The sequence below is a fragment of the Metarhizium acridum genome, assembly GCF_019434415.1.
Source record: "Metarhizium acridum strain ARSEF 324 chromosome Unknown scaffold_586, whole genome shotgun sequence".
In the NCBI taxonomy this organism is placed as follows: domain Eukaryota; kingdom Fungi; phylum Ascomycota; class Sordariomycetes; order Hypocreales; family Clavicipitaceae; genus Metarhizium; species Metarhizium acridum.
Window position 1 is genome coordinate 196,648 of NW_027094048.1, and position 26,211 is coordinate 222,858.

A 26,211-nucleotide genomic window follows, 5' to 3' on the forward strand; every position below is an offset into this window, starting at 1 on the left:
AATAGAGTCATTATGGCGGGCAAAATGGTCAACCTGTTCGCCCTGCTGATTAGTCTGATTGGGCTGGCGCTGGCACAGACACAGACACAGACACAGACGGCGGCGGTTGACGCAATGGCAACCATGTACATGACGTCGACGGTTGCGATGACGGGGTCGACGACTACGGCAAGGCCATCTGCGTCGGACAAGACGGCCGGACAAGTGACTACGAGGGCGGATGACAATTCCACGACGAGTTCGCAGTACACGAGGGAGCAGACGGGCCTGCCGACGACGACGATTCCCAACCCGCTGATGCACAATGCCGGGCGGAGGCCGTCGCAGCCGGGGCTGGGCAAGATTTCCGTGGTGGTTGGGCTGGTCACGTACGGGCTGATCCTGATGTGAGGCGATGGTTTTGCGACGAGGCATGGAAGCTGGCTCTTTCGTGGCTCTACGGATTGGGGCGGCGGACGCGGCAGTGGCTTGTAAATTCAGCGAAAATGGTGTGAATCGGACAATATACCGTTTTATTCAAAAAGTACAGCCGCACGTTTCCATGTCTTGAACTGCCTCGGTGACGGTGATTCGTAGACGGATTCAATCAAGGGAGACGGACACGTCACACATGATGTATGAAAACGGCTCCCCGAATATCGTCGCTTCTCGACTTGCCGCCATCTGTCGTACAACCCGCGCAAAATAAGCTGCTGTTGCACGAGGCAAGGGAAATAATAATAATGATAAAAATAATGGCCGATTATCGGCGGAGTACGTTTCCCATCTCCCTCGTCGGAAATCACAATTACGCATGGGGATGTAGAGACTCGAGACCTTCGCTCCCCGACAAAGATCGCACTGCCCACGACCCAGATTGGCCCTCTGGTTTTTCAGGAGGTTGCACCACTGGCTTTCACCTTCTTGGGAGCAAAAACTCCAGATGTCGTGATTTTGCGCGGCCGACACGCTTCGGCTCTGCCTTTGACGGCGCTCCACTTGATGCTGGTTTGACGGGCGTGGCCGATGACACCTTGGATCGTTGCAAGAGAAGCATAAAAGGAGAAGCAGTCTTCTTCTTCTTCGTCTTGGCATGCGTAGTTGCAAGCTCGGGTGCTTGCCATTGACACTGTCTTGCTCCCCTATCATACCGACTGACAAGGAAAAACGCTCATCCCACGGATTCTCACCAGCCAGGCGTGACCAGCATAGTAACCTCTTCGCAAAGACGTTAAAAAGGGCAAAAACAACACCGCCATGACACCAGTAGTACACGTCGTCCTCTTCCAGTTCAAGGACGGCCAGACGCCCGACCAACGCCGCGATGTGAGTTCCAGGAACACCCCCTACAGACACTTTCCATCGCTGACCGCCAAAACTCGCCTCGTTCTCCAGCTCTGCGACAAGATGCTCGGCCTGAGAAACAAGTGCCTCCATCCTGCTTCCAAGCGGCCCTACATCAAGTCTTCCATGGGCGGCTTGGATAGAAGCATCGAGGGCTGCCAGGTAAGGAGGACCTGCCCGCGCACCAGCACTGCAGTAATTCTTATTCTTTCCTTGTGCTGAAACGAGCTTGGCAGCACGGCTCTACCCACGCCTTTGTTGTCGAGTTTGAAAGCGAGCAGGACCGCGACTACTATGTCAACGAGGATCCTGCGCAGGCCAGTTTCGTGCTCGAGGTTCTGCAGAAGTTGGACAAGGCTACTATCCTTGACTTTTCGCCGGGCGTATTTTGAGCGAGGCCGTCTTGGGGGTTGTGGGCAGAAAAATTGATCAAGGGTTTTTGCTTCATGTCTGGAGATTTGGGATTTATATGGGCTGCATGGCTGGCGGGTTGAGCGAATCAATATTGAATTCATGGCGCCAGCGGCTCGGCCGTTTTTTTCTTCTTTTTCTCCTTTTTTTTCTTTTCATGTTATACTATTGTAAATGGGACTTGCACTGGAGTGACTCCGGCAATGTATGGACTGGGTTTACTATCGACAGTGCATATCCTGGGTCTTGTTGCGGTTTATACGATACATGGCGCAGGTACATCGTTGGCTAGTCTTCACCACGAATTGTTGAACGACGCCTATCTTGGACTCTCCGTGTACATCGGAAACGGACCGGCTGTCTACTCCCCTGGCTCGTTCATATACTAGCTGCAACGGTTCTTGAGAGGCGAAGCCCAAACGTCCGCCGGGGCCGCACACCACGTACCTAATCATCTCATACACATAACATTTATTGTACTGTACACAGCCAACAGCTAACAGCTGAGACCGACTCATTGTGTGGCGTATAATAATATACATAAAACCCTCCCGTTGTTGTTATATAGACACACAAGAAAAAAGAAAGAGTCCCCCCCGCGCCGTTCCCGTATAATCATCTACGCACTACCTTGCCTTTTTCCTCTCCAGCATATCCTGGATATCCTCCTTGCCCTTGCCCTTCGCCCCGGCACCCCCATCCGGCGCAAACGTCGTCGACACCTCCATCTCCTGCGCGCCCTGCTTCCTCAGTTCCTCCAGCCGCCTCTTCTTCTGGATATCCGCCACCCGCCACTGCTTGAAGTACTTGACCCAGGCGGCTGCGCAGTCGCGCTCGAAGTCGTCGCTCTGGCGGGGACATGCGCGCCTCGCGGCGGCCGCGTCCTTGTTGGCGTCGAGGATGTCGTGGGCGTCGAGGCAGGCAAAGTATGCGTCGCGGGCGGCCCAGCAGACCGCGCGCTCCTGACGCGTGGGTATGGCTGCGCCGGACCGGATCTCGTCGCCGCGGGAGGACGACGGGAACGGCCACCAGCTCATTGTGACGCCGTACGCGTGACGGGTGTTGTTTGTGTATGTAGTGGTGCCGGAGCGAGTGTGGGTGGTTTGGTTGTGATTCTGCTGAATATGCGCGTCTGTGTCACACGGATTTCGTCATCAGCGTCCGATGGGGAATCGAATTGGTACTTGAAAGGAGAGAGCTGGCGGATGCAGACTTGTGCCGAGTAATGGATGATGTGTATTTGCTAGTTGCACAAGTTAATCTGGAGCTTTGCAATGGAGGCCTTCAAAAAGCTATGACGAGTAAATGGCAGAATCCCGGGCGGTGAGCCCACGGCCTTTGCCGGCCACTCTTCAACGGGCCTGCTGCAGAGCACCGAGCTGTGGCTTGAACCACCCATCGCAAACCCTCGACATTCTCAGGTTACTATCCCGCCTTCTGCCACGTCAAGATTCCGTTTTATTTATTTTTTTTTAATTCTGGAGCGCACACACGCAACATATGTTTCTTCCTTCTACTACAGTCACCTGGATTCTGCCATCTTTTCCCTTGACGACTGTGCACTCTAGCAGGCTGGGAGCTACAGACACCGAGCCAGGGCAACCACATCGCGTCGCCTACACAAGCATCAAGAATAGCCATCCACAAGCGCCGGCGCTGTCACTGTTATCCCATCTCGCCAACACCAACTCGTCGACTCACACCTGATTCTACATATACATCCCGCCCACCTCGACTGGCGCGGCCCCCCTTCTTTCACAACGACCACATCCCACGATGGCTCGGCGGAGAAAGCCCCCACGAGCTGGCGCATTATCTGAGCTCCAGCCGCTCAAGATTGCCACGCAAATAGCCACCCTCCAAGCACTATACTACACAACGGCCGGGGTGCTCATGCTCTTCACGGCCCTGGTAGCAGGCATGAGCTTCAGCGTCGACATGATACTAGGATGGGACGCCGTGCGCGGCGACACAACCCAGGGGTGGCTGCTATCGTTCATCTGGCTGATTGACGGCGGTCTCTGCATGTACGTGATACCCTTGTCCCCCCCAACCCCGTCAGTTTGCGGAATGGGACCCGTGCCCTCGCAAGAGTTACTAACGCCGCGGTTCTAGGGCCGTCGCCATCGTCGTCCTCATCGCGAGAAGCAAGCTCGTGCCCGACTTTGCCCTGACCATCCACTTCCTGCACCTCCTCTTCACGGCCTTGTACACGCGCTCTCTCCCCAGACACTCCATGTGGTGGATGACCATGATGGCATCTGCCGCCGCCGCCGTCGCCCTCGGCATCTGGGGCTGCCGCTACCGCGAGCTGCAGCCCGTCTTCTTCGGCGGCGGGCGAATCCTCGGCTCGAATTCCGCGCCGGCCGCCGCGTCCAACAGCCAGGCTGCTGCCGAGGAGGGCCAGGCCGGTCTTGACGACGCCGGCGCCGAGGACGACGGCTTCTCGCGCGGCAGGGGCAGAGGCAGAGGCCGTGGGAAGGACGGAGCCGGCGAATATGAAATGGTGGGCATGAAGCAAGCAAAGGACTGAGCCGCCTCGGAATTCTACCGCCGTGTTTGCTCAAACTTGTGTCTTCATCTTGGAATAGCGTGCATTGCTCGGCGTTTGGATTGTCCTATAATACTAGTGTTAAACCAAGGGGGAAAAAGCCAGGAGCGGGGAAATGGGCATTGAGGGTTTTTTTCTTCCCTCCCATGTTTTTTTTGACGCGAGACGACGCAAGCGGAGCTATCATCTATCGAAATAATACCAGATACAAATGTCATTATTACTTCTGTTACTTCCAGGTAACCGCTTCATAAACCCCTATTGTGTCTGTCTATGTCATCATAACTACGTGAGCAGCTTCACACGTCTTCGTTCCCCCAGATACAAAATACATGCTTCCGCCCCCAAGTGCCAGATTGTACAAATTCCTACTCGTGCTTCATGCCCCCGCCACAACAGCCAGGTTGTCATAGATGGCCCTCTTGACTTCATACAGCGTATTTCTCCTCCCCACAACCGGCAATCCCACACTCTCCACCTCGATTCTCCCCTCCGCGGTCTTGCGTACAGACACTGACCCGTCGATAACGAGGATACCTTCTCCTCTGAACTCGGCTCCGTGCCCGGATCCCTGCATAGCCCTTCGCAAGTCGGCAAGCCGTAAATCTCCCACATGCAGAGGCTGCGCGGCCGTCCTAGCCGCTGACACAAGATTTGAAGGGATGACGTCGAGGACAGGCAGGACGCCAGAGGAATTTGCGAGGGCCGTGGATGTGAGGGCCACGGCGGTAGAAGGCTCCGTCTTTTGACGCTTATTGGAGGAGTCTTCGTCACTGGGCTCAGTAGCCTCGGCCGTGGTATTGGTCGCGAGTAGCTGCCCGCTGATAGTGACAATGGATAGGCCCCGTACGTTCTGCCACTTGAGTTTCTTGACGAGGGGGTCCGCAAGCTTCACGACCCAGGCGTTGGTGTCGACGCTTGCGTCAACCCAGACGCCGACCGAAGGGGTGAAGACGTCGACGGCTTTATCACCGTCCATGCCGAGTGCGGCGCGGCAGTCTTCCGCAAGACTCATAGTCTCTTCGTGGTTGCCGCCGACGAGGATGAGTTTTCGGGGTTGGATGAGGGGGATGAGCATGTCTAAACTTCGGCGGTCGTGGAGGCCGCTGAAATCGACGAAGCCGATGCGGAGCTTGGCTTGGACCGTTTCAGTGGTATAAACCAGCTTGCAGGGACCCGTCGGCTCCTCGGGTTCTGTGTCTTCTACATCGTCGAGATCATCGGCTGCATGGCCGTCTGCAGCGATGCCGTCATCACCATCTTCAGCAGCACCTTTGCCAGGCTGAGGTCGCTTATTGGGGCCGTTTGCGCCTTTGACCACATCATCCCACTTTCTCTTCTTGCCTAGCTTGTCGTCGTCCAAAGTTAGATGGCTGCCATCGGCATTGTCTTCATCCTTCTCTTCAGCTCGGAGATAGTCTTCGGGTCGAATCAACTCGCCAAAATCGTCATTTCTCTTTCTCCGAATGGCTACTGGGAAGCATCGCTCTCTACCCTTCTTGCCGCGCGAGTCGAAATCGTAGACGCCCTTACGCTTGATGAGAATATTAATGCCGAGGTCCTCATCCTTGAGAATAACATTCTTTCGGCCTGCTTGGCCCATGGTGGCTGAGACCGTCAGTGCCTTGCCTTGTTGCTGACCATCTTCGTCTTCAGAGTCTGAGGATGATTCTGAAGAAGCGTCATCGACAACGTCCGTCGGGCCTTCAAGAGATCCAGCAGCACCAGTCTGCTGGGTTGCTTGGAGCTGCCGTTGAGTAGCCAGCCATTGTTGATACACGGCAAGTTCATCACCTTCCAGCGCTTGCCGGGAAGCCTCGCGAATCTCCAGCTCTCGGCCACCTGCTTGGACTGTTTCGATATTGTCACCAGTGCTAGTCTGCTCCACAGACACTCCGTCCTTTCTCTCCTTCCACCATTCCCATAGAGTTCTCCCTATTGAGGGCCTATCATCCTTGGCAATGGTCGGCCTATCCGTCAATATGACAAGATTATTTGGGTCTTTGGCAAGCCCCCTCAAGACATCCTTCGAGAAACCCCACTCCATGCTCGCATCGCTCGCAAGTATCACCCGCCCCTTTGCTGCTTCACCTTGGGCAGAGGCAACCTGGTCCAGAAGCTTTGAAACCTGTGCCTTTCTCTCCAGGAGTCGAAGGTATTTAAAGTCAAATGGTCCGCCGTCTTTCTTTTCAACAGTTCCATTTGCCTTTCGTTGACCCTCGGCAAAGGCTTCGAATTCCTGAACGATGTTATCGTCCATCCATTCCAGCATGCTCCTGGCGTATCGCATGGTGCTCGACATATTCCGGCCAGCAAGATACAATTTGGCCGAGTTCAGGACACCATTATCGGACGCCGCGTCTGCTCTCCATGCATGTTCGAGAAGATAGGACAATTCCAGGACTCTGGCGCTAGAATCAACAGGTATCAACACGGTACCTCCCTTGGTAACACAGGTCTTGATCATCTCGAGTAACTGTTCGTCTCGTTTGGCGCGGCCGGCAGTCTGTGCCGATTTCTGGGCGCCACGGCTGCTGCAAATTAGGGCTGTAGGCTTGCGAAGCTGTTCTATTACTTCGGCGCCGCCGCCTCCCGCCCCTCCAAGCCAAGCTGCGCCAGCAAAGACATTTTCTCGTGCCTGGTTCCAGTCCACCGCATAAACAATCGACTCCAGACCATGTTGTATATGCCAGATGGTACCTCCAAGAGTGTGTCCGGAATTGTATGCGGTGATGGTGAGCCCGTTCAGCGGTGGTGAGAACGGAGACGGAAGAGGTTGGTGCGGTTGAGAATATTTGAGGGGTTGGATCAGGGAGAAGTATCGCGCAATCTGGTCGGGAGTGGGCGATTGCAACAGGAGGTTCTGCGCCGTGGCGGCCGTTTGTGTGTAGGCATAAGCTATCTCGGATAGAGAACTTTGGCGAATGGTGGTGGAGGCGGCGGGCGTTGAAGAATAGAGGTCTTGAATCAGAGATCGGCCAAGATCAATGACAGGTCGAGTCGCATAGGCAGGTATGCGCGTAAACAATGGAAAGTTTTTGCAACAGTGAACGTAGGCAGCGAGATGGGAGGCCGTCGCATGAGTGAGAAGGATCAAGGAAAGAGTTGGCACTTGTCTGGCAAAAGGTAAGGCTCGTTGTCAACACGACAGATTATCAAGGGTATATTCATAACAGGGTCAGAAAAACTCACTTTTCCAGCTCCTCTAGCTTCCTAACGTCAAAAGTCTCGTCCCATCCAAGACTGACGAGGACTTTGACTCCCCCATCAAGCTCCAAGAGTGACTGCGACGCCGTGGACTCGGACAGCGCGCCTTGAAGCGGGCAGAAGGTGAACATGGCGGCTGCGGCACAGCAATGGTGCCAGAGCTAGAGGAAATGCAGCATACAGCGAGCTTGCTCACACCAGCATTCTCTGGTCTGCAAGCGCTGCAACAGCAATGTGTCGTGCGACAGTGGTCAATCGGCACAGCCTGGCACTCAAAGAGCTCTAGTCGCGCGTCGGGATCGGTTGCATGGATCCGGTACGAGCAGCTTCTGGAGTCCAGAGAAGCGATGCAGGGAGCAAAAGCAAGGCTGCTCCATAATTCGACGGTCGATTGGGTGCAGCGACACGGCGCGTCACGTGCCAAAGCCGAATCTACTGCAGGAGGGGGTACGTACCTTGGCTGCGGATTGGCTTGCGGAGACTCGATTATATAAGAAAATGATGAGGCAGAGGGACCCCCTCAAGCCACTCCGCAGCTAAAAGAGATGTCTCACAGAGTCGCAGCTGCAACGTCTGTTGCCGGCTTGCCGCCATGGGGCACTCACTACTCACTGCATCCACCAGCCCGCCGCGGTCCGGCTGGCTCGCTGGGTGGGGGAAAGCAACCTTCAATCAATTGGCGCAGGGCAGTTGCGATCCGCGGCCGTTGAGGAAAGAGCGCGCAGAGACGATTTCCGACGGCCACAGGACCAGATCCGATAGGCAGCCAGTTTTCAAGAAGCGTTCTGGCACGCAACGCAGTAGTCAACTCGGAACTCTTTCCTTTTGTATATCATGACCAAAGTTCCGATGGCTTTGCTCGCGCTACTTGCGAACCTTGGTCTTGTCAGTAAGTCATCGAAGTTGTCAAGCCGTCAACCAACCCCACTTGGTCCAACCCCGGATTCTTTCAGATTAATTGCCACCGGTAACGACTGATGTCGCGTAACTTCTACGACATGAGCTTTGAGAAGGGAGAGGCAATAGACACTGGGCATGCAACAATTGAGTACTCATTGTACGAACTTGCAAAACCAACAGATATTGTCCTGAACCACCAAACGGGCGCGCCACATAACTGAGCCTAGGCTTCGCTTCCAGCCTTTGCAAGCATAATCACTATGAGTTCCGTTGCAAAGCCTGTCATTATCAGCGGTGCTGGAATCGTTGGTTTGACCCTTGCTCACGGCCTCAAAAAGGTAATACCAGGTCCTTTCAACTGCTTGACTAACAAGCCAGCCTCCTGATTGAGCGCTGCTGGTTCTCTGTTTCTGAATTCGCTAACCGTGCCCACCTGTAGGCCAACATACCCTTTGAAGTATACGAGCGTGACGACCATATTGACGCTCGCGGTCATGGCTGGGCCATTACAATTCATTGGGCACTACCGTTCCTCGTTGAGCTTCTCGATGATGCCACCATTGAGGCAGTTGAAAACGTCCAAGTCGACCCAGAGGTTGGCCGCAACGACAACGGCAACTTTCTCTTCATCAACCTTGAAACTCTAGATTCCAAATTCCGCATCCCACCCAACAAGCGGCGCCGGGTCAACCGCGAGAAGTTGCGCAAGGCTCTCCTCCAAGGTGTCGCGGATCATGTGAGATGGGGGAAACGGTTAGACAACATTGAGCTAGCCAATGGTGAGAATGGGGGCGTTCGCGCTCACTTCACAGACGGTTCTTCCGTAGAAGGGAGCATGATTATCGGCGCCGAGGGAACCAACTCTCAGACAAGAAAGTTTCTCGTGCCGGATAACTATAGAAACCACCAACTTCCCGTACGGTTCATAGGTGCTGCGGTAGACATGACCCCGGAACAGGCCAAGCCTCTACGCGACATTGACCCTTTGCTCTTCCAGGGCTGCCATCCCGTGACCGGACATTTCCTCTGGGTATCCATGATGGAGTCTCCCGAAGTGAACGGCACAAAGGGGACAGATAACGAGCGGTACAGAGTTCAGATCATCACATCGTGGATGGTCAAGGGCGGAAAGGACGAGGTCCCGCCCAGCGATGCCGAGCGTGTCGCCGAAATGAAGCGACGTGCCACTGGATTTCACCCACTTCTTCGCCAAGCAGTCGAACAGATTCCGCAATCAGCACCAGTACTGGAAATCACACTCCAAGACTGGCCATGCTTCGACTGGGATAATCGTGACGGCCGGGTGACGCTCGTGGGTGACGCAGCACATGCCATGACCATGTATCGCGGTGAAGCTGCCAATCACGGAATGCTAGACGCTTACAACCTCGTTCAATGTCTCAAAAAGATGTATTCTGGCAAGGTATCATGCAAGGCTGCCATTGACGAGTATGAGGAGGAGATGAGAGATCGTACGGGCGGTGAGGAAGGGGCTGTCATGTTGAGCCGACAGGCATGTTTGGATGCGCATGACTTTCATGGTTTGAATGAGAAGTCGGCAGTGTTGAAGAGACGAGCGATCAAGGCTAGGTGAAGATTGGCATATGGTTGATAAAGGCACAAAGGACCGTTCTTAATATGGATCGTTTGTCCTACAGTCAAACTGGATATACCGGTTGGGCGACACTCAGATACATGTGTCTATTATATTATTTTTACGAGGCACTCAAAGGAATTTCCATAATACCGATTTCCTTCACTACATTCACAGTAGTTGTTCATTAACAAGCACGCTACACATTTCCGTCAGACTCACTTACACCACGGCAAACCGCAAGCAACAACAAGAGACAAGCACGTGGCCGGCGTGTGGACACGTCTCCCGCAAAGAAGACTCAACAGGCCCCGCAGATGCGCCACTATACGCGAGTGCTAAAATAGACAATATAGTAGATAATCGAGAGCGCTAGATGAGTGAAGCTTGTAATACACGGGCACCTCGCCTTCGATATACGCACTCCTCTTTAAAATCCGATAACATCACGGTCTATGCCGCCTTGGAGATAGCAGCATGACGGTATATATTTAGTCTCGACGACCCTGAGGGATCCCGAGTGTCGGAAACCAACAAGAAGCTAAGGCCGCCACGCATCCCCCCCATCCATCGCCAATCGCCAATCGGCAACTCGTTGTCGAAAACGCCATCCGGCACCTAATCATAAGCTCCCTTCCCTAGCCCATATCCAGCAGTACCCCAACTCCACCTTGAAATAACGCAATTCCACAAACTTTGCCGAAGCGTGGCATGCCTCCTCTCGATCCCTCTTGAAATCACAGGGCCTCGCATAAAAAAAAAGAGAGAGAGAGAGAAAAGGAAAGGGGGTGGGGGGACATCCGGTGTTTAACCTCGGTTGTTGACCGGCAGTTTTCCCTGCTTCGTTCGTGGGCTGCGTCGGCCGCTTTTTCACCGACGACTAACTGCCCGGGTGGGCTGCAGGGCCGTGGTTTGCAACGGTCCTATATTAAGTTGCGGGTGTTGCTTTGCTCCTCGCCTCCCATTTGACAATGCGGGGGGCTGTGTAGAGGAAGGGGCTCAGGGGAAGAAAGGGTGAGAGGAGGTCGGTGCACTTGTGAGAAAAATTTTGCAACCGCCGTGTTCTAGACGGCCATTTATGATCTCATGGATCTCAGTTAGAGAAAAGTTTCATTTCTTCGAGGCCATCATTGCTTCCATGTAAATGGATGACGCGGACATCAACTACCCAATTATCACGCTCTATACTAAAATATACTACAACTAGCATGTTAGTGTATTCTTCTTGATCGGCAAGTTGCATATTCTGCCACAACTGTGAATGATGTAAATTGATTGCATCTCTTGGCAGACTCCACCTTGCCTTTGTGGGAAATTTTAAGGTTTCGATCAACTACTTTGATATGTTTATACAGAATGGGGTTTAACTTGGAGGGGGAAAATAGCTTGGGCATGCCCAGGTGTCAAGTTCAATTACACTCCATTCGTATGCATTATGGGGATCAAGATTAGTCAACGACAAAAAATTGCCCACTTAACATTGATAAGTAAGATAAAAACGCCCATGTACCCGGATGGACTGTATCTACATGCTCCAGGATTGAAGCCTTCAAACCACCGGTCCTCCCATTCGTAAGTCAACCCAGATAGAACTCGCTTGGATGAACCCCCATTTTATCAGCCAGAACCCAAGCAACGCTATTCGTGCAAGCTCAGAAACTTCATACAAAAGAGGGGAATGCCGCCCTCATATCCAAATATATATCGGAGAATAGAATGTCCCCACCTTCCCAAGTCTAATCTCAGGCTTAAATACAGAATTTCTTGTCCAGCATTCGCAGCGCTCTAGCATCCTCACTGACACCGCCGCATTTCTCCATGACAGCTCCGCTTATCCGTGGGCTGCTACTGCTGGAGCCATTGCTAGCAGGCTTGCTATTACAAGAGTCGCTAGTAGGGTGGAGTAGCGCTGACAGGCTGGATCTGTGACCACTGGGAAAGGCATTGGGCAAACCGTTCTCGTGTGAACTTCTTGGAGGGCTCACGCTGTGATTTCGGGTCGGTGGTGTCATGGCTGGATGCGGGACCGGGGCTGTGACCGAGTTGAGTGCTGGCAACGGCCCATGCGAGCCCAGTCGTTCCCTGTGTCCGGGAGAGTCCTGGAGTCTAGGCGGCGATGCTCCCCGTTGGTATGCCGGGATGGAGGCGGTTTTGGACTGCGGCAGGGGTGGAAGTGAAGGGCGGTCATAGTGTGGCGGCGGTGGCGCGTGAGTATAGTGAGGCGCCGGATATGCAATAGGGAGTTGCGAAGAAACCTGGGTCATGTGAGGATGAAGAGGATGAGGGTGAGTACCAGGCGGGAATGGAGCCGGTGCGTAATGTGCGTATGGAGGAGTAGCAGCAGGTGATGGTGGCCATCCGTACCCCTGCTGGGCGTAGTGAACATAGGCTTGTTGGTGAGCGTGGGCGTGGTGAGGAGCAATCATATATGGCTGTTGCATCGGTGCCCGGGTGAGAGCAGGAGTCTGGTTCGTCTCGCCCATACTAGACTCTGGATACATCCCCTTTGGAGGGGCGATTCCTCTAAGAGAAGGATCGGAGCTGGGCTGAGGGAGTTCGGGCTGGCCTGGTTGAGGGCGCGAGTAGTATGAAATCAGATGAAGATGTTGGCCAGTTGAGGTAGTGATGCTGAAAGACTGCTTCATCAAACCGTCGGCTTTGTATCGATAGCCCTCAGGCTCGCCGTCATCGTGGTCCTCGTCGCTTCCACGGCCAGAATCAGGTGTCTTTCCGGCGCCTCGTCGTCCACTTCCAAATCCCCCCCCTCGCTTGCCCTCCATTTCACGATAGGTCAAGAAGCTGCCGGATACACGACTAGCACTCCAGGACTTTCCGTCAGTCCACCGCCTCATGCCAGCTTCCCTCTCATCCCACACAAAGACGGAACCGGAGCGAATCGACTGCCTCTCCTTTTCAGAGAGTCGACGCTGTACTCTGGGTAGCAGCCCTAGCCGGCATGCCTCAAACAATTTGATGGCGTCGCTGGGAGTACGCACGAAACCGTGGTACGTCTCCATCTTGTCTGAACTGATGGAATCCGTTTTGAAGGTTGTTAACCGTACCTGCTTTCGCAGGACGTCAAACCTGGGAGAAAATAGTCAAGTTTGGCGCAATACTACACCAAAATTAGGTTCCGAAGAAATGGACTCGAGGCAGATCCATCAAGTTTTTGAAAACTTGGTGAGTACCTGAGCCCAAATCGACGCAGCAAGCAACCCTTTCAGGTTGAAAAAGTACCGAAGTAACCAGTCGAGACTAGAAAGAGATTGGTCAGCATCAGGGCAAGAAGCTGGCATAGTGTCAAGTTCTTGGGATGATGAATAACACAAAGGGTCTGGCGGCGGCAGAGGTTTTCCAGACAGGTGACAAGGTGGTAATGTGGGCAGAGGCAGCAGGGAAACAAGCTCTCTTATGGGTGGTGTCAAGGTGCTTTCTGGGCTACCACGTCAAACAAGACGGACGGCCGGCCAGCAGCAAACGTGGGACCCGCCCATGCCGATGGCGGGCTAGAGCGACCGTGAAGTATATTGTGTGGGAGGTTTGCCATCATCTTGGTCCGTGCCGGTAAGGATAGTACCCTTCAGCACTTGATCTGCTGAGACCCACTCGGCCTAAGTTTCCCTTCTTTGCTGTCAAGGCGCTGGCTGCCCTCTGGCGATGTGCATAGCAACTTGAGACGAGAGGATCTGCCACCATGCTTCTTAAGGGGGGCCGTGGGAGACGTCTTGGCAGTCTCGTTGTAACCTTTTGAGTCCACGGGAGTGGACCACAGGCGGCCAGAAGCGATATTGGTAAAGTTTCCTGGTACACAGCGTGCCTAAACTCCAGTCCACACTTGGGGCAATACAAAGCTTGCAGCCGGACCAGAAAACATTTCTTGGTGTCGCGGTTCCTGACCGAGAGCATTTCGAATCATGACTCAACACAAGAGATGCTGGGCCCAGCAAGTAACACTGTGTTGAATGGCTGGGTCCACAGAAAGGTAATTTGTGCGCCAAGGTGAGACGAAGATCCAAATGAAGGGCGCTTCATCTCATTATGCTCGTCGTGTAAGAAAGCAGAGATCCAAATCCAAGTTTGCAAGCCCGATACAAATTCATTGCGCAAATCTATCACCGACGACTTACCTTTATTTATTTCTTCTTCCTGGATCTTCAAGTCTATCCAGAGTATCCGAGGGTGTTGTTGGACAGGCAAGTGGTTGCTGCTGTTGCTCTGCCTTCAACTTGGCCTTGGCGTTGTCGCTCTATTGCTGCTTGTGTGACGATATCGTATGGTATGCTTAAGCCGGAAGATTGTTCAACACAAACTGAGGGTGACGTTGCTGTCGTCGGCGTTGCTGTTGCTGTTGGCCGCCGCTTTGAGTTGTTGCCGTGAAAAAGGATAAGGGATATCTATCAGGATTTTAACGGTAGCCTTCACACAAGACACCTCCAAGGTCGGTCAAGGAATGGATGCCAAAGATTAGCATAAAATCAAAGGAAGAGATGAGAGAAGCAGGAAGAGGCAAAGAAATAAGGTTGGGGCAAGGCGCTGTGCGTGACGTGAGTGACGAGCAAGGGACAAGCAGACCAGCGATCAATGTGAACGAGTGCCATGGATAAGTCGGCGCCGTACAGCCGAGAAGGGGGGTGGCATGACAGGGATCCTTAGACGCTGCGACCACGGAGGGGTGTGCAAGGAGACAGTGGCGTAGGTGCAGCAAGGCAAAGAGGAAAGGCCGAGAAGCGAGCTCTCAGAGCAATAGGTGTCCTTGACGCCTTCCTCCCGAGCTTCGTGTTCTACCAGACTTACCAGACCTTCTCCAGGCATCCGGAGCTGCGGTGGCTCCCGGTGGCTCTGGTGGCTCAGTGGGGCGAGCGCCTCGCCCTCTCAGATATTCCATCCTCTGTTTGTGCGAATAAATATCGTATCTACTGTACCGAGTATGTATAATACAAATGTACGGAGTAGAAGGGCAGACAGCGCTAGCTTGGATGACTGGGATGCCCTGTTCGTCCTCCGAGGACAAGCTTTTATGGGTCGTTTGATGGAGCTAATCTGGCTTGTCTGGCGCAGCTATTGCCAAAGAAGCAGGTGTGGCGTCGCCTGACCAGCACGCAACGCATCAGGAAGCCATTCTGACAACGCACTAATAGTTGCTGGTCGTCTTACGATCCATCAATTGATAAGCTCAGCACTCCCTACCCCGTATTCCGTACAACTTGACGCTCGAAATGCATACATACATACGGTTTGTCGACGGGGAGAGTTTGCCGAAGTGCCGGTAAGAGCTCTTGTTGGCAACTACGGAACGGCATCAACGGCAAAATAGGAGAAAGCCTATTGGCGTATGCTGCGGAGCAAGGCGCCAACTTTCCCATTGCCAACCCGAAAAGTCAAGGCCATGCGTTGCCATTTTTGGTATTCGCGGTACGGAAGGTCAACTCTGTTCGCCATAAGGCGTAGCAAAGGCTTTTGTCTTCTATTTCATCCTCGACTTGACCACAAGTCGCCCGCCGTGGCTTCCAGTTCATGAATGGTCATGGTTGCAGATAGGTTACCTTTAGGGTCCAACCAGGGTTGAACTTGGTGCTGTTGCCATCCATATCTTACAAGCCCTAAAGACAGCAAGTGGCCTGTTCAGCCGACCCAGGCCCCCTACTTTGTGTCCCCGAATACAGAACAGATCAAATCAGCCTCCAATGAACGACCGTGGCGGCGGCTCTCTCAACTGGTTTCGTAGGCACACCGAATTGCAAATGTTAGGGGCCTCCTCACAGGCGGTGGTCCGACAGGCAGTAAAACAAAATATCGAAATCCATGTTCCAGGGGGATGTCAGGGGAGGGCGGTCTGGAAAAATGATTGACACGGCGCAAGCTTGAACCGTGCCGCTCGGCCGAGCCAAGAAACCAAAGACGGGAGAGTCCATCAGAAAGCCAAGAGACTGACTTCTTTGGCCACACTTTTACTAGAGCAGTCCAATAGCCTGACACCACGACTCAAGATTGTCCTAATAACTCGCCGCCCGGGAATTGACAGAGACTTGTTGATTATTCCATGTTGAGCAACGCTATGATCCAGACACTGGACAAAGTTCTTTCGTGCGACTAACACCTCAAGGCAGGCAGGCAATAAATGGACCCAAGACTCCAGTCCACTGTAGGAAGGACAAGCGTGGGTCAGGCTCGGTGAACCTGTATCGCTATGAAGGGGGTGGTGACGAAGCCGCAATCAAAGTTCCGTTGCCGTCCGCCATGGTCCCTAATTCAATCTTCATCTTCATTCAAGACGTGGTTTTGTCACCCGGCTTCTTTTTGCCGCGATTATGGCGACGTAATGTCGGGTGGGTGTGTTGCCAGTCTTGATGGTGACACCCACCAATTAGAGGGCGTTTAAACGGCACAATAAGGTCATAGGTTACCCTCCTAAGCTTAATTTTTCCTCTAGCCTGTTGACGAAAGGGGCTGTCGTTGTTTGGTACCACAACCTGGCACAAGGCTGTCTGGCTGAGACACGGCAGCCATTGGTCAGACACAAGCCGTGGATACATTTCTCTCTCTGTACCGAGTGCGTATGGAGTAACCACGGAGTTTGCCCGCGGTTCCATGGCTGGGTTATGGCGAGTCTCTGGCTATGTCGGCACCGGTGGAATGGCTTGGCAACTCCAGTTCTCCGTAAAACGGATGGCAAAGATTTGTATCAAAGGAGATCCGCTTTAGCCGAATCTAGAGTGGAAGAATTCTCCCAATTTGTACTCCGTGGGCACCGTATTTATTAATCAGTAATACCGCCGTCATGATACGTTGTTTGTCCTCCACAGGCGCGGATATTGCGGACCAGCCGGGTTCCAAAGTTTGGGATTTGTTATGCAGCAACCGCCAACGAAAGTATGGAGTAGCAGATGGCTCATTGTTGGCTTGGCCTCGCTTGGCTTCTTCTCCCACGAAGGTCCCACGAAGGCGACGGCGGTTCTGCCGACTGCGTTCTCGCACTTCCGTATCCCTTATTACAGAGTACTCATGCTCCGTACATGAAACCATGTTCGTGGCCGTGGAGCAAACACTGCATCAGCCGCTTTCCGTGCCGGTTGCCACTTGACTTAATCGCGCGTCCCAGTGTCAGCGACGTTGGCTTGTGGCGGCCACGCCTCTGGGTAAGTCGGCACGCAGATTGTCGTCACGCCTCCCAGATTGCGCCAGCCAACCTGCAACTACTCGCACAAGCTCGAGCCGCGGCAGAGCCACATGTGTGCTTGACCTTCCCCCCCCCCCCCCCCCCCCCTCGATTTATTAAGCTGTTGCCTGTAAATCTGTATGAGAATGGCCAAGCACCACCCCTGGGGTGGTCACTCATGGAGATAGCTCTGGACAAACCGTTGAGATGGGCAGGAAAGGTAAACTGTCATATTCGTAGTGAAGTTGTTTGGGCAAAAGTCCGCCGATACGTTTTTTTTAGACCATGAGTCCAGCTCTAGTCGAAGCGCCGCCTCGCCGACTTGCGCTGTTTAGGGACTCCAGCGTCGAACTTTATCAACTCAAGTGCTGTTCTATTCAGTCGCGTACAGCGTTCTCCGGTTGGCGCTCCCCCCGTCCTGGGCCCTGCGCAGGAACGAAATCGTGGTAAAGAAGGCGATTAGGCCAATATAGTCACTGTTGGGTCATCCAAGTAGTCTGTGTGCTGTTTAACTTCTGAACAAAAATGGAGTTCCTTCGAGGTTTGCGGCGCGGTCTATTTGGTGCGTCGCGCCTTCCTTTGCTGATGCTCGCACAACCCTTTCATCGTCGATCAGAGACCGTCTCTTCAGGAAGTCAACGATGCAGCTATCTTTTCAGGAAAATACATGGCGACGTGACGAAATGCGACAATGTGGCCTCCACATTACAGGCAGACGTGTTTTACTGGTACTGTTTCTCCATTTTTGGACGATGGAATGCGAATCGGTGCAAAGAGCCAATTCATCTAGACAGTACGGAGTATGTCAGCTACAGCGACAGACGGCACAAGAGTGCGCCATAACCCTCTTGTCGATGCCTGTCAATCCTTGCCGGTATAGAGCCCATGAAGTGCCGAAAGGTTAACGATTCCTCTATACACTTTGCGGTTTCTTGACGGCTTTTTCCGTAACTCGTGTCCGGCAAGCCTGGAGAGTCATCTGCGGTTCATGACGAAATTATGGCCTTGGCAACTATCTCGGCTTTTTTGCATCTTTAAAGAAATCGCACAGATTACGTCTTGTCTATAGACTCTCCATTCTCGAGGGAGCCGGGACTTTGTCTTGCTCAAGCTACCGTTTACCGCATTACGGAGTAAATATGTACTCGGTAATACGTAATCTCATAATAATTGACGGTGCAGCTGGTGACGGCCTCAAAGGGGCAAATGTACTCCGTACAGAGTGCTCCGATAGACTCTTGAACATGAGGATCCGTTATCTGGAACAGGCATGCCATTCTTAATATTCCTTATGCGGCAGATGCCGTTTAAGGGATGGGTGAGGCCAAGATGGCCAAGATGGATGCTTGGTGTCTTGGACAAGATGCCGGAGCAGGGTGCATGGGTCGTGAATATGGGGCGGGACAGGCGAGGTAACCCAAAGCTTACTTACCTTAATAGGCTTGTACCCTGATCTCTGGACAGAGGAGCTTGGTTTAAGCGGCCCTCGCGCGCCTATTTTGTGCGATGCAATTCGAGTACTCGTAGTCCGTACTCGAGCAGATATTGCACAGCTCCTGCCGCATCTGGCAAAAGCATATTACAATAGTGCTTGGTCCTGGAAGCAGGCCGAGGGAACATTTGGATCAAACCTGAGACTCGGGCAGTGTGCTGAGCGGGTTTAATCTTCGATCTTCTTGCCATTTTTACTCGAGCCAAGGACCCAAGGGTCAATGCTCTTCAAGCTGAGGGAGGGATGGCAGTGCGTTCGCTAACATGTCCGCTCGCCGAGACGGAGCTAGTGAGAATCAGGTGCCATTATGACGTCGGAGGCATGCCGAGCCGGCTCCGACGGCACCTCTCCGCCAAGCTCTCAGTGATACATACATCTAGAGTTAAAGCAGTCCTCAGACACGGCGTCAGTGATGCAGGTCAGAGTGTCCTGACCCTGTGTAATGGAACTGCATCGGAGACAACATGGCATACAACATGGCGACATGCTTCCACGGGATGCTATGCTACCTTGTGAAATCACCACGACATTGAAAGCACGTCGAAAAAAATAAAAACACAAGATAAGCCGTTGGTTTACAGCGGGCTCTCGCCTCTTAGCTAGAACACGGATAATCGGCTCGCTTTGTACACCCCTCCAAGCGACTCCGTAGCTACCAAACGCGCTGGGTCGATAAATTAAAAAAAAATTGGTTCCGATCTTTAGCCTCCTATTTTTTTTCTTCTTCCGTTTTTTTTCCCTCTTTCCAAGCCGGTGTTGTCCCGGATGACTCGGCGGGGCATTGCCTAATACCAGGTAGGTACCTAATGTATTACTCGCCCTGGTGGTCAATATCAAACGACTGTGGGCATTTCGCAACGTTTAAGCCCTCGTACATAATGGCGCCAGTCTCCAAGCACAAGCCATACCAGCTAATAACCCAATGCCAAGTAATCCTTCTTCCTCACATGTATGCACTCCAAGGGTCCTCTGGCGGGCTGAGAGGCTCCGCTCGTCCCTCTGCCGTCTACTTGTAGCCAAGCCATAGATAGAGAGGGAGTGGCATAGCGAGCCAAGGGCAAACAAGCAAACTAGGCACCTCGGCACACTTGGCACCATCCGAACAAAGTACGTACGTGGGTTAGCGACAACGACATCACACGTATTTGCCTTGAACGCGATGCTAAGCTCGCGTGGCAGCGGCTAAATGTAAGCATCAATAGGAACTTTCACAATTTACCATATTAATGTGGTCCTTTCCATGGATATGGCGCAAATGAACCAAGGCAAGAGCGAAGGGGGGTGGAAATTGGCCGAGCGACACGCTACGGCTAACTCGGCGCCCTTGGCCCCTCAATTGCGCTCTCGTCCAGTGCGACTCGGGCTTTTAAGCATGAATTTAAGCGTTGCAAGCCACTAGGCTTGGCAAGAAATTTTACAATTCGCACCGTGTGTGATGGGGACAGACTGGCTGAGGAAACGGGTCCAAATTATGGGCGCCAGTACGACCGTTTGCGACTATTCGCAGCCCCTGTGCTAACTGTCGGTTACCGTGTTTTGTACATGTGTATAAGCGCTTTCCCCCAGCGCTGCCATCCAATTCAGCCTAAAGAAAGGGATTCGACAGGATCAGCATGGGGCAAATACACACAATGCGTTGCTAGCCTCGTGGCACGATATGGGACTCCTCAAGTCTTGGCTATTGAACGCCTCGTGGCACGATATGGGACTCCTCAAGTCTTGGCTATTGAACGCCTCGTTGCTGCTGCTGCTAGGGAGTCATATATCAACAACTCAGACACGGAGTGCCCGAGCGGCATGTTTTTTTATTTTAATCCAAATAAGGCTACATATTGGTCGAGAGGAATTTGTATTCACCCGTGCGTCCAACGCGTCACACTGTAGGCACCGATATGACGGCCAGGTTTGGGCCACTCATGGGCCAGTGCCAGGACCAGGAAAGAAGGAAAGACAGATAAGGTGCGCGGAACGACGTAAAGCTTGGCCACGCTTGAGATGCCGTCTGAACCGACTTGGCGACTTGGCGTCCAGGGAATCCCTGCTTATTACTGCAGCCTACTGTGGATAATGTGTGGGGTGAGAACGAGGGCGTCTGGGAGTCAAAGAGCAGGTACGTCGGAGGGGGTGCATGGAGCAGGCGCTGGATCATCGAAGGACTAAAAGGTTTTATGGGGCGGACACAAGCTTTATTCCCGAAGCTTGGTGTGGCCGCCGTCGTTGATCGTCTGGAAGTCGTCCTCTCGTGCGACGCGGCCTGTTTGCGGTTTGCGGTTTGCGGTTTGTTTTGCCCGTTTGCCGTTGTATCTCTCATCCAACTCATCCAAGGTGGCGGAGCACGGTCTGTCAGTGCTTACCGACATGATGTTCTCTGCGCGATTATTGACTGCGCAGGATTGTCCGGGGCACAGAGTAGCAGCTGGCCAACGAGTTTTGGCGTTTTTTTATTTACTTCTCTCTTTTTTTTTCCGCTCGTACGAAGTATACTATTATTGCTTCCAGCTGGAATGGTCCCAGATCCAAAATACCCCATCACTCACCTGGTCAGCAACCAACCCACTTTTCCGTTGGATTTGTGTTTTTGCACTGACATTGGCCTTGTTCTTGTTGTTTTTCTAGTTCCACCCACAAACGGCCGAGGGCGAAGGAGGACAGATTGGCTTTTTGACTTTGGCTTCTAAAGCCGGCTGCTACCTGCCGTCTGCAGGCTGCACTGCCCCGAGTCACCCTCGATGGTTACGGGATTGTGGGCGCAGCGAGGACACGAGCGACGAGTACGTAACTTGGCACCGGATCGTCAGCAAGGGCGACGTCGTCGATCAAAGAAAGGGTGAGGCCCCCATGATGAAGAGCTCAAAACAGAATGGTCCGAGCCAACCGTTGCCGATTCATCCGTTGTGGACGAATGGTAGCCAATAGCCTCAGCCCCGGTCATCCCCAGATTGGCCATGCTCAGCATGTCTCCCTAAAACATGTCGAGGGAGCTAGCTGCTGCACCCCAAGCAATACCAAGAAAACCTTGATGACCAGGCGCCACATGTGAGTCCAGAACCAAAAGGGGTGCTCCTTGTTGCTCCATGAGCTAGATGGCGCTGGACCCTTGTGGCCTCACACCTGGGAGATATGCTTATTGTGACTCTTAAAAGTACGGAAGACACACAGGCGAGCTTAACATGGACTCATGCACTCTGATAAGCCTCGTCGCCGTGTCTTGCCTGTACTTGAGAACCCACTGGTGCTGCTACAGAGAGCCATGGAGCCACAGAGCATGGCCCTCGTTCACCGGCCTCGCCGCCCAAGGAGATGCTATTTTCCATGTCGATCAATGGCCCGAAACTTGTTTCACCACCTTTGTTTGATACGCCAGTCTGCTCGGCCGGCCGCACACCGACAAAGCACTCGTCACTTTACAGACAATAGCTCGCCGCATACAAAAGTCTCACGGCCAAAACATTCATGTCCAGCATCTCCAGTCAAAGTGACACACAGTATGGAGTACTACTCCGTAGTAGTAGGACTAGGTTGATTGCAGACAACGACCAATAAGTGAAACATGCAGCCAATTGCCGAACACTACACAAACATGCATGCATGTGTCAAATGAATCCATTACAAATCCCAGCACAAAGACGAACCAAAAAAGCTGAGATTGTCTCTCTCTCGCGGCCGTGCTCAAAGTTCGTGTGAAAGGCACTCTGCGAAACTAGAAAGCAGCCTCATACTGTAACCATTCCATTACCAATCTGCACCCTAGAGTTTCGAAGTGACCGGGCAGTTTACCCAAAACGGCAGCGGCTCATGCATTGCGTTTGATTCTCAAATGAAACGGCCGGCCTAGACTTTAATTTCATCGACATAGTCGGAACCTGCGGGCTGATAGCTAAACCTGAAAACGAAAGCAACTTGTTTAGCATATCTCAACTGTGAGTGATCAACAAGGTTTTGCCGATCCGATAGCAGTACTTGCGGTAAATCTCATGATTCATAGAAGGAGCCGCGTCACAGCCATCTCTTGTCATGGTTCAAGCGACTGAGTTCCCTCAGAACGGCGTGGCTCGATACCAAGCTCCCTCCTGGAATCAACTTGGATAAGAATACAGGCAACTCGACGTGTTTCATTCAATGTCGTTCCGGTTGGGTCACACAACTGGACACCGGACAACGTGACAAGCCGAGGCTCCCGGGTATGCAGCCCAATATTCTCCGAAGAGACGCGGTGTGCAAAGGAGAGGGAGAGTCTTGACCTGACACCAGTGTCAAGTGGGAAAGGGAAAATATTGTCTCCGGTTTCGTTGCTGATTTATTTATAGACGGGTTTTTCTTCGGGGAAAATTGGGTTGTTTATTTGTTAATTTTTGCGAATACCATACGGAGTACGGAGTAACAGAAAGTTAAAAATCAAATACAGTGGCAGAATCTACATGGCCAAAACAGCAAACCCACCAATACACAACGACGATAGCGATTGATGATACAAGCCAGAGTATCACAGTCTGGAACACCAAAGCTCTACCAAACACGGGAGATTGCATATCACGACGGCGACCGGCTCCCTCAACCCAACACTCGGCCGCCTGTCGAGACACGCGACTGCGGTTTTTTTTTTTTTTTTTTTTTTTTTTTTTTTTTTTTTTTTTTTTCTTGGCCCCTTATTTCTGCTCCTTTGTCTACAGCGAGTGGCCAGGACAAGACAAACCCGACGAGCACGGGGAAACCCGAAAATCTTAACCGACAACGGAGGCAGCGCTCCGGTATGGAACTGAGCTGCTGGTCTCGCCGCAGATTGATTGTTCCATCACAGGGGTCCCATCACCCATTACCCATAGCCTCGCCAACCTCACCAAGGCCCTTTGACAAGGTGGATGTGTCGGCACGCCAGTTCCGTGCGTTTTGGGCTGCATGCAGTCGGCCTCGACACCCTTCCCGGCTGGGGATGCATGGACATCTGGAGTTACTCGCAAAGGACGGGTCTTATCTACGCTTCCAACTCTGGCGGAGACACTTTGTGCGCCGGTACTTTGTGGAGTTATCTGCCGTGAGTTTTCTGCTACCGTTACACGTTGTCGAAGGTCGAGGCTGGTTTAGACCTACACCTCTTCCAGTTATACTATATGTTGATGAACGTGACGAAATGGGAGCCAGGAAACTGCTGATGAAGCGGCTATATCGTGCCGACCGGCGTCCCTCTCTTCTCCGATATTGCCTCTCTGCAGATGGAGTATTCGCAGATCTATCCGTATCAGTCTGAACTCCCACACCAGAGCGATTTCCCCCGACTGACGACCTACCTACCTAGGTAGTCTAGGCTGGCCATTTCGCTCTTGGGCCTTCTATTTGGGGGCTTCCATGAGAGACATGTGGCCCCATCATGTCGTCGACGGTGTCGATCGATGCTCGTTTATGAGGGGTGTTGATGAAACCCGCTGCAAGATTAACTTTGAGGCTTGCACCTATCTTCAGTTCTTGTCTTATGGTTGTTCATTGAGCTTGATGTCGGTCCGTGGTGGTACCGCGCTCGGAATGTATCAGAGGTTGTTGGCCTTTGATATGACTCGGGTGAGCAATCTCCGCGGACGGCAACCCACGGCATAACTTGACCATTGATGTTTTGAATTATGGTTGGTGGTGGTGGTTAATTTAAGCTTGGGATATTTGGAAGATGGCGGATGATATGGCCGTAGTTGTGGTTGCTATGACCGCTTGGATGATGGAATAGAGATAACTCTTTTTTTACGACCAGCAACCAATATTCATGACAAGGGAAGCATGAAAGGACTAATCCGAAGCTACCATACGTGACGGTCGCGGGAATAGATGATAATAGACTACCGCAAATCTGCAAGTAATTGGTCCGAGGATCATGTCGTCACAAATATACCGAGCCGCCAGTCTCAGAGGATTTTGCCAGCTACAGCAAGTCAAATGTTTTCTTTCAACTCCATGCGTCTCAAAACCGTGTAAACAGTATTGATAAGCAGGGTCAAAACAACTTCTCACGCGGGCGTCAACTCAACACCGATCCTCGCAAACTCGTCCCCAAACTGCAACAACTCCCTCCACCTCGCCGGAATAGCCTCAACGCCATCCCTCGCTCCCAGCAACCCGCCCGCCACTGCAGCATTCGTATCGGTATCCTTCCCGATCCTCACCACATCAACCAGCACATCCTCCAAGCTCCTCCTGTCCAAAACAGCGGCAACCGCCACCGCCAACGTCTCCAGCACATACCCGGCACAGCGCCCCTTCATCTCCGCCGTGTCAGGGCCATGGCTCGCCATCCGCTCGACGCTCACCCTCCTGCCCAGCTCGACGGCCTGCGAGACGAGCCCGTTCTTCCCCTCCAGCCTCTCGGCCAGAACTAGCCCGGCTTCGACGGCGCTCTCCGGCGCCGTGCCCCGTATCAGCGCCGCCACGATGCGGTTGTACACGGCACACGAAACCGTACACCTCTCGTCGTCGTGCGTGATCCTGCTGATCCTCACGCTCTCCCTCACCAGCTTATCCGGGTCCCGCTGGAACAGCCCCGTGGGCAAGCACCGCATCAGACTGCCGTTCCCGGCGCTCCCCCTCCCTGCGCCGCTGCGATCGGGATCCCGCGTCTCGGCGAACTTGTCCAGCCCTGCCCTCGTCGCGGCTCCCATGTCCACGGGCCGTGAGCCGGGCTTCCTGCCTGGCCAGTCGCCCGTGTACCAGTTTACAAAGTTGTCTCCCGCCACCACGGCCACGTCTTGGCCCGGCTTGCCGCGGGCGGCGCGGTAGGCCAGGGCCACGCCGCGCGTCATGTCTGTGTCGTCGATGGCGTGGCCGACGGGCCAGGAGAAGGGTCCGCCGCCGACGATGTCGCCAAGGCCGTGGGGGTAGCGGGTGCGTATTTGCGCGTGGGATTCGAACTCGACGCTGGCCCCGAGGGAGTCGCCCGCGTGGAGGGCGAGGAGAGCGCCTACCACTTTGGATTGGCGTTCTGTGAGGGCGGGCATCGTCATGTGTTCTCCGGGCGGCGTCTTGTATGCTTGCTTGTTTGTTTTGCCTTATTTTGAGGGGTGGTTTTGTTCAGGAGGGAATGGAGACGGGATGAGGTGAAAGGCGAGGAGGTAGGTATGCGGAATTGAGGTGGTTGCCTGCTGGGCATTGCGGCTGAGCAATGGTGGCATGACATGGCTCTGTGAGGTTCTGAAGCGAAAAGAAGATGATTTTGACTTTTTATTCGCTGCACGCCTTGGAGGCTGGAGATGGACTTGGTGCAGTTGGGAATAGGTGTTAGAGTCTGATGGGGCTGAGAATAAGAAATGTATGTAAAACTGAGTATCGAGATGAGCCACGGTGACACTTCCCGAGTCTTCGCAACGGATTGACGCACACGTGCTGTGGATTCGCCTTCTAAGTTGTAGTTTTGTAGAAAGATTTGTGTGTTTGAAACTTTTTTTAGAGGAGTATCTCTTTGTTGGAGGTGAATTGTGCAGTTGAATTACGTTGGATCACTCACCATATGAGCGAGCATTTCCAAATGCATTGGGCATTGAATATGAGTTGACAGAACCTACTCAATTCTTTCCTTGTAGTCTACTCCTGCAGTACTTGAA

General features: G+C 53.1%; 8 protein-coding genes across 9 annotated transcripts; 4 read left to right on the top strand and 4 right to left on the bottom strand.

Moving 5' to 3' along the window:
• The first annotated feature begins 899 nt into the window (after positions 1 to 899).
• Positions 900 to 2,995, top strand: J3458_021702 (uncharacterized protein). The gene is made up of 2 exons (XM_066122696.1): positions 900 to 1,305; positions 1,375 to 2,995. The coding sequence occupies exons 1-2, from the start codon at positions 1,237 to 1,239 to the stop codon at positions 1,543 to 1,545; spliced, it is 240 nt and encodes a 79-aa protein (XP_065972258.1). The 5' UTR covers positions 900 to 1,236; the 3' UTR covers positions 1,546 to 2,995.
• Positions 2,255 to 2,980, bottom strand: J3458_021703 (uncharacterized protein). The gene has a single exon (XM_007809632.2). The coding sequence runs from the start codon at positions 2,769 to 2,771 to the stop codon at positions 2,361 to 2,363; it is 411 nt and encodes a 136-aa protein (XP_007807823.1). The 5' UTR covers positions 2,772 to 2,980; the 3' UTR covers positions 2,255 to 2,360.
• Positions 2,996 to 3,133: 138 nt separating the features above from the next.
• Positions 3,134 to 4,267, top strand: J3458_021704 (uncharacterized protein; the record flags this gene model as incomplete). The annotated part of the gene is made up of 2 exons (XM_007809631.2): positions 3,134 to 3,761; positions 3,850 to 4,267. Exons 1-2 carry the CDS (start codon positions 3,511 to 3,513, stop codon positions 4,265 to 4,267), a joined length of 669 nt encoding a protein of 222 aa, XP_007807822.2. The 5' UTR covers positions 3,134 to 3,510.
• Positions 3,134 to 7,837, bottom strand: J3458_021705 (uncharacterized protein). 2 transcript variants are annotated; one of them, XM_007809630.2, is made up of 2 exons: positions 7,478 to 7,837; positions 3,134 to 7,401 (listed from the first exon to the last, which is right to left on the bottom strand). In XM_007809630.2, exons 1-2 carry the CDS (start codon positions 7,621 to 7,623, stop codon positions 4,665 to 4,667), a joined length of 2,883 nt encoding a protein of 960 aa, XP_007807821.2. In that variant the 5' UTR covers positions 7,624 to 7,837; the 3' UTR covers positions 3,134 to 4,664. The 2 variants fall into 2 exon arrangements, with proteins under 2 accessions (XP_007807821.2, XP_065972259.1); XM_066122697.1 differs by having other exon boundaries at positions 4,018 to 7,837.
• A 366-nt stretch (positions 7,838 to 8,203) lies between these two features.
• On the top strand, positions 8,204 to 10,237 carry J3458_021706 (uncharacterized protein). Its single transcript, XM_007809629.2, has 2 exons — positions 8,204 to 8,730; positions 8,832 to 10,237. Exons 1-2 carry the CDS (start codon positions 8,653 to 8,655, stop codon positions 9,984 to 9,986), a joined length of 1,233 nt encoding a protein of 410 aa, XP_007807820.2. The 5' UTR covers positions 8,204 to 8,652; the 3' UTR covers positions 9,987 to 10,237.
• A 1,497-nt stretch (positions 10,238 to 11,734) lies between these two features.
• On the bottom strand, positions 11,735 to 13,003 carry PTH2 (Gluconate transport-inducing protein; the record flags this gene model as incomplete). Its single annotated transcript, XM_007809628.1, has 1 exon — positions 11,735 to 13,003. One exon carries the CDS (start codon positions 13,001 to 13,003, stop codon positions 11,735 to 11,737), a length of 1,269 nt encoding a protein of 422 aa, XP_007807819.1.
• An 8,135-nt stretch (positions 13,004 to 21,138) lies between these two features.
• Positions 21,139 to 21,550, top strand: J3458_021708 (uncharacterized protein; the record flags this gene model as incomplete). Its single annotated transcript, XM_066122698.1, has 2 exons — positions 21,139 to 21,174; positions 21,251 to 21,550. 2 exons carry the CDS (start codon positions 21,139 to 21,141, stop codon positions 21,548 to 21,550), a joined length of 336 nt encoding a protein of 111 aa, XP_065972260.1.
• A 3,074-nt stretch (positions 21,551 to 24,624) lies between these two features.
• Positions 24,625 to 25,614, bottom strand: J3458_021709 (uncharacterized protein; the record flags this gene model as incomplete). Its single annotated transcript, XM_066122699.1, has 1 exon — positions 24,625 to 25,614. The coding sequence occupies one exon, from the start codon at positions 25,612 to 25,614 to the stop codon at positions 24,625 to 24,627; it is 990 nt and encodes a 329-aa protein (XP_065972261.1).
• Between the last annotated feature and the right edge of the window lie 597 nt (positions 25,615 to 26,211).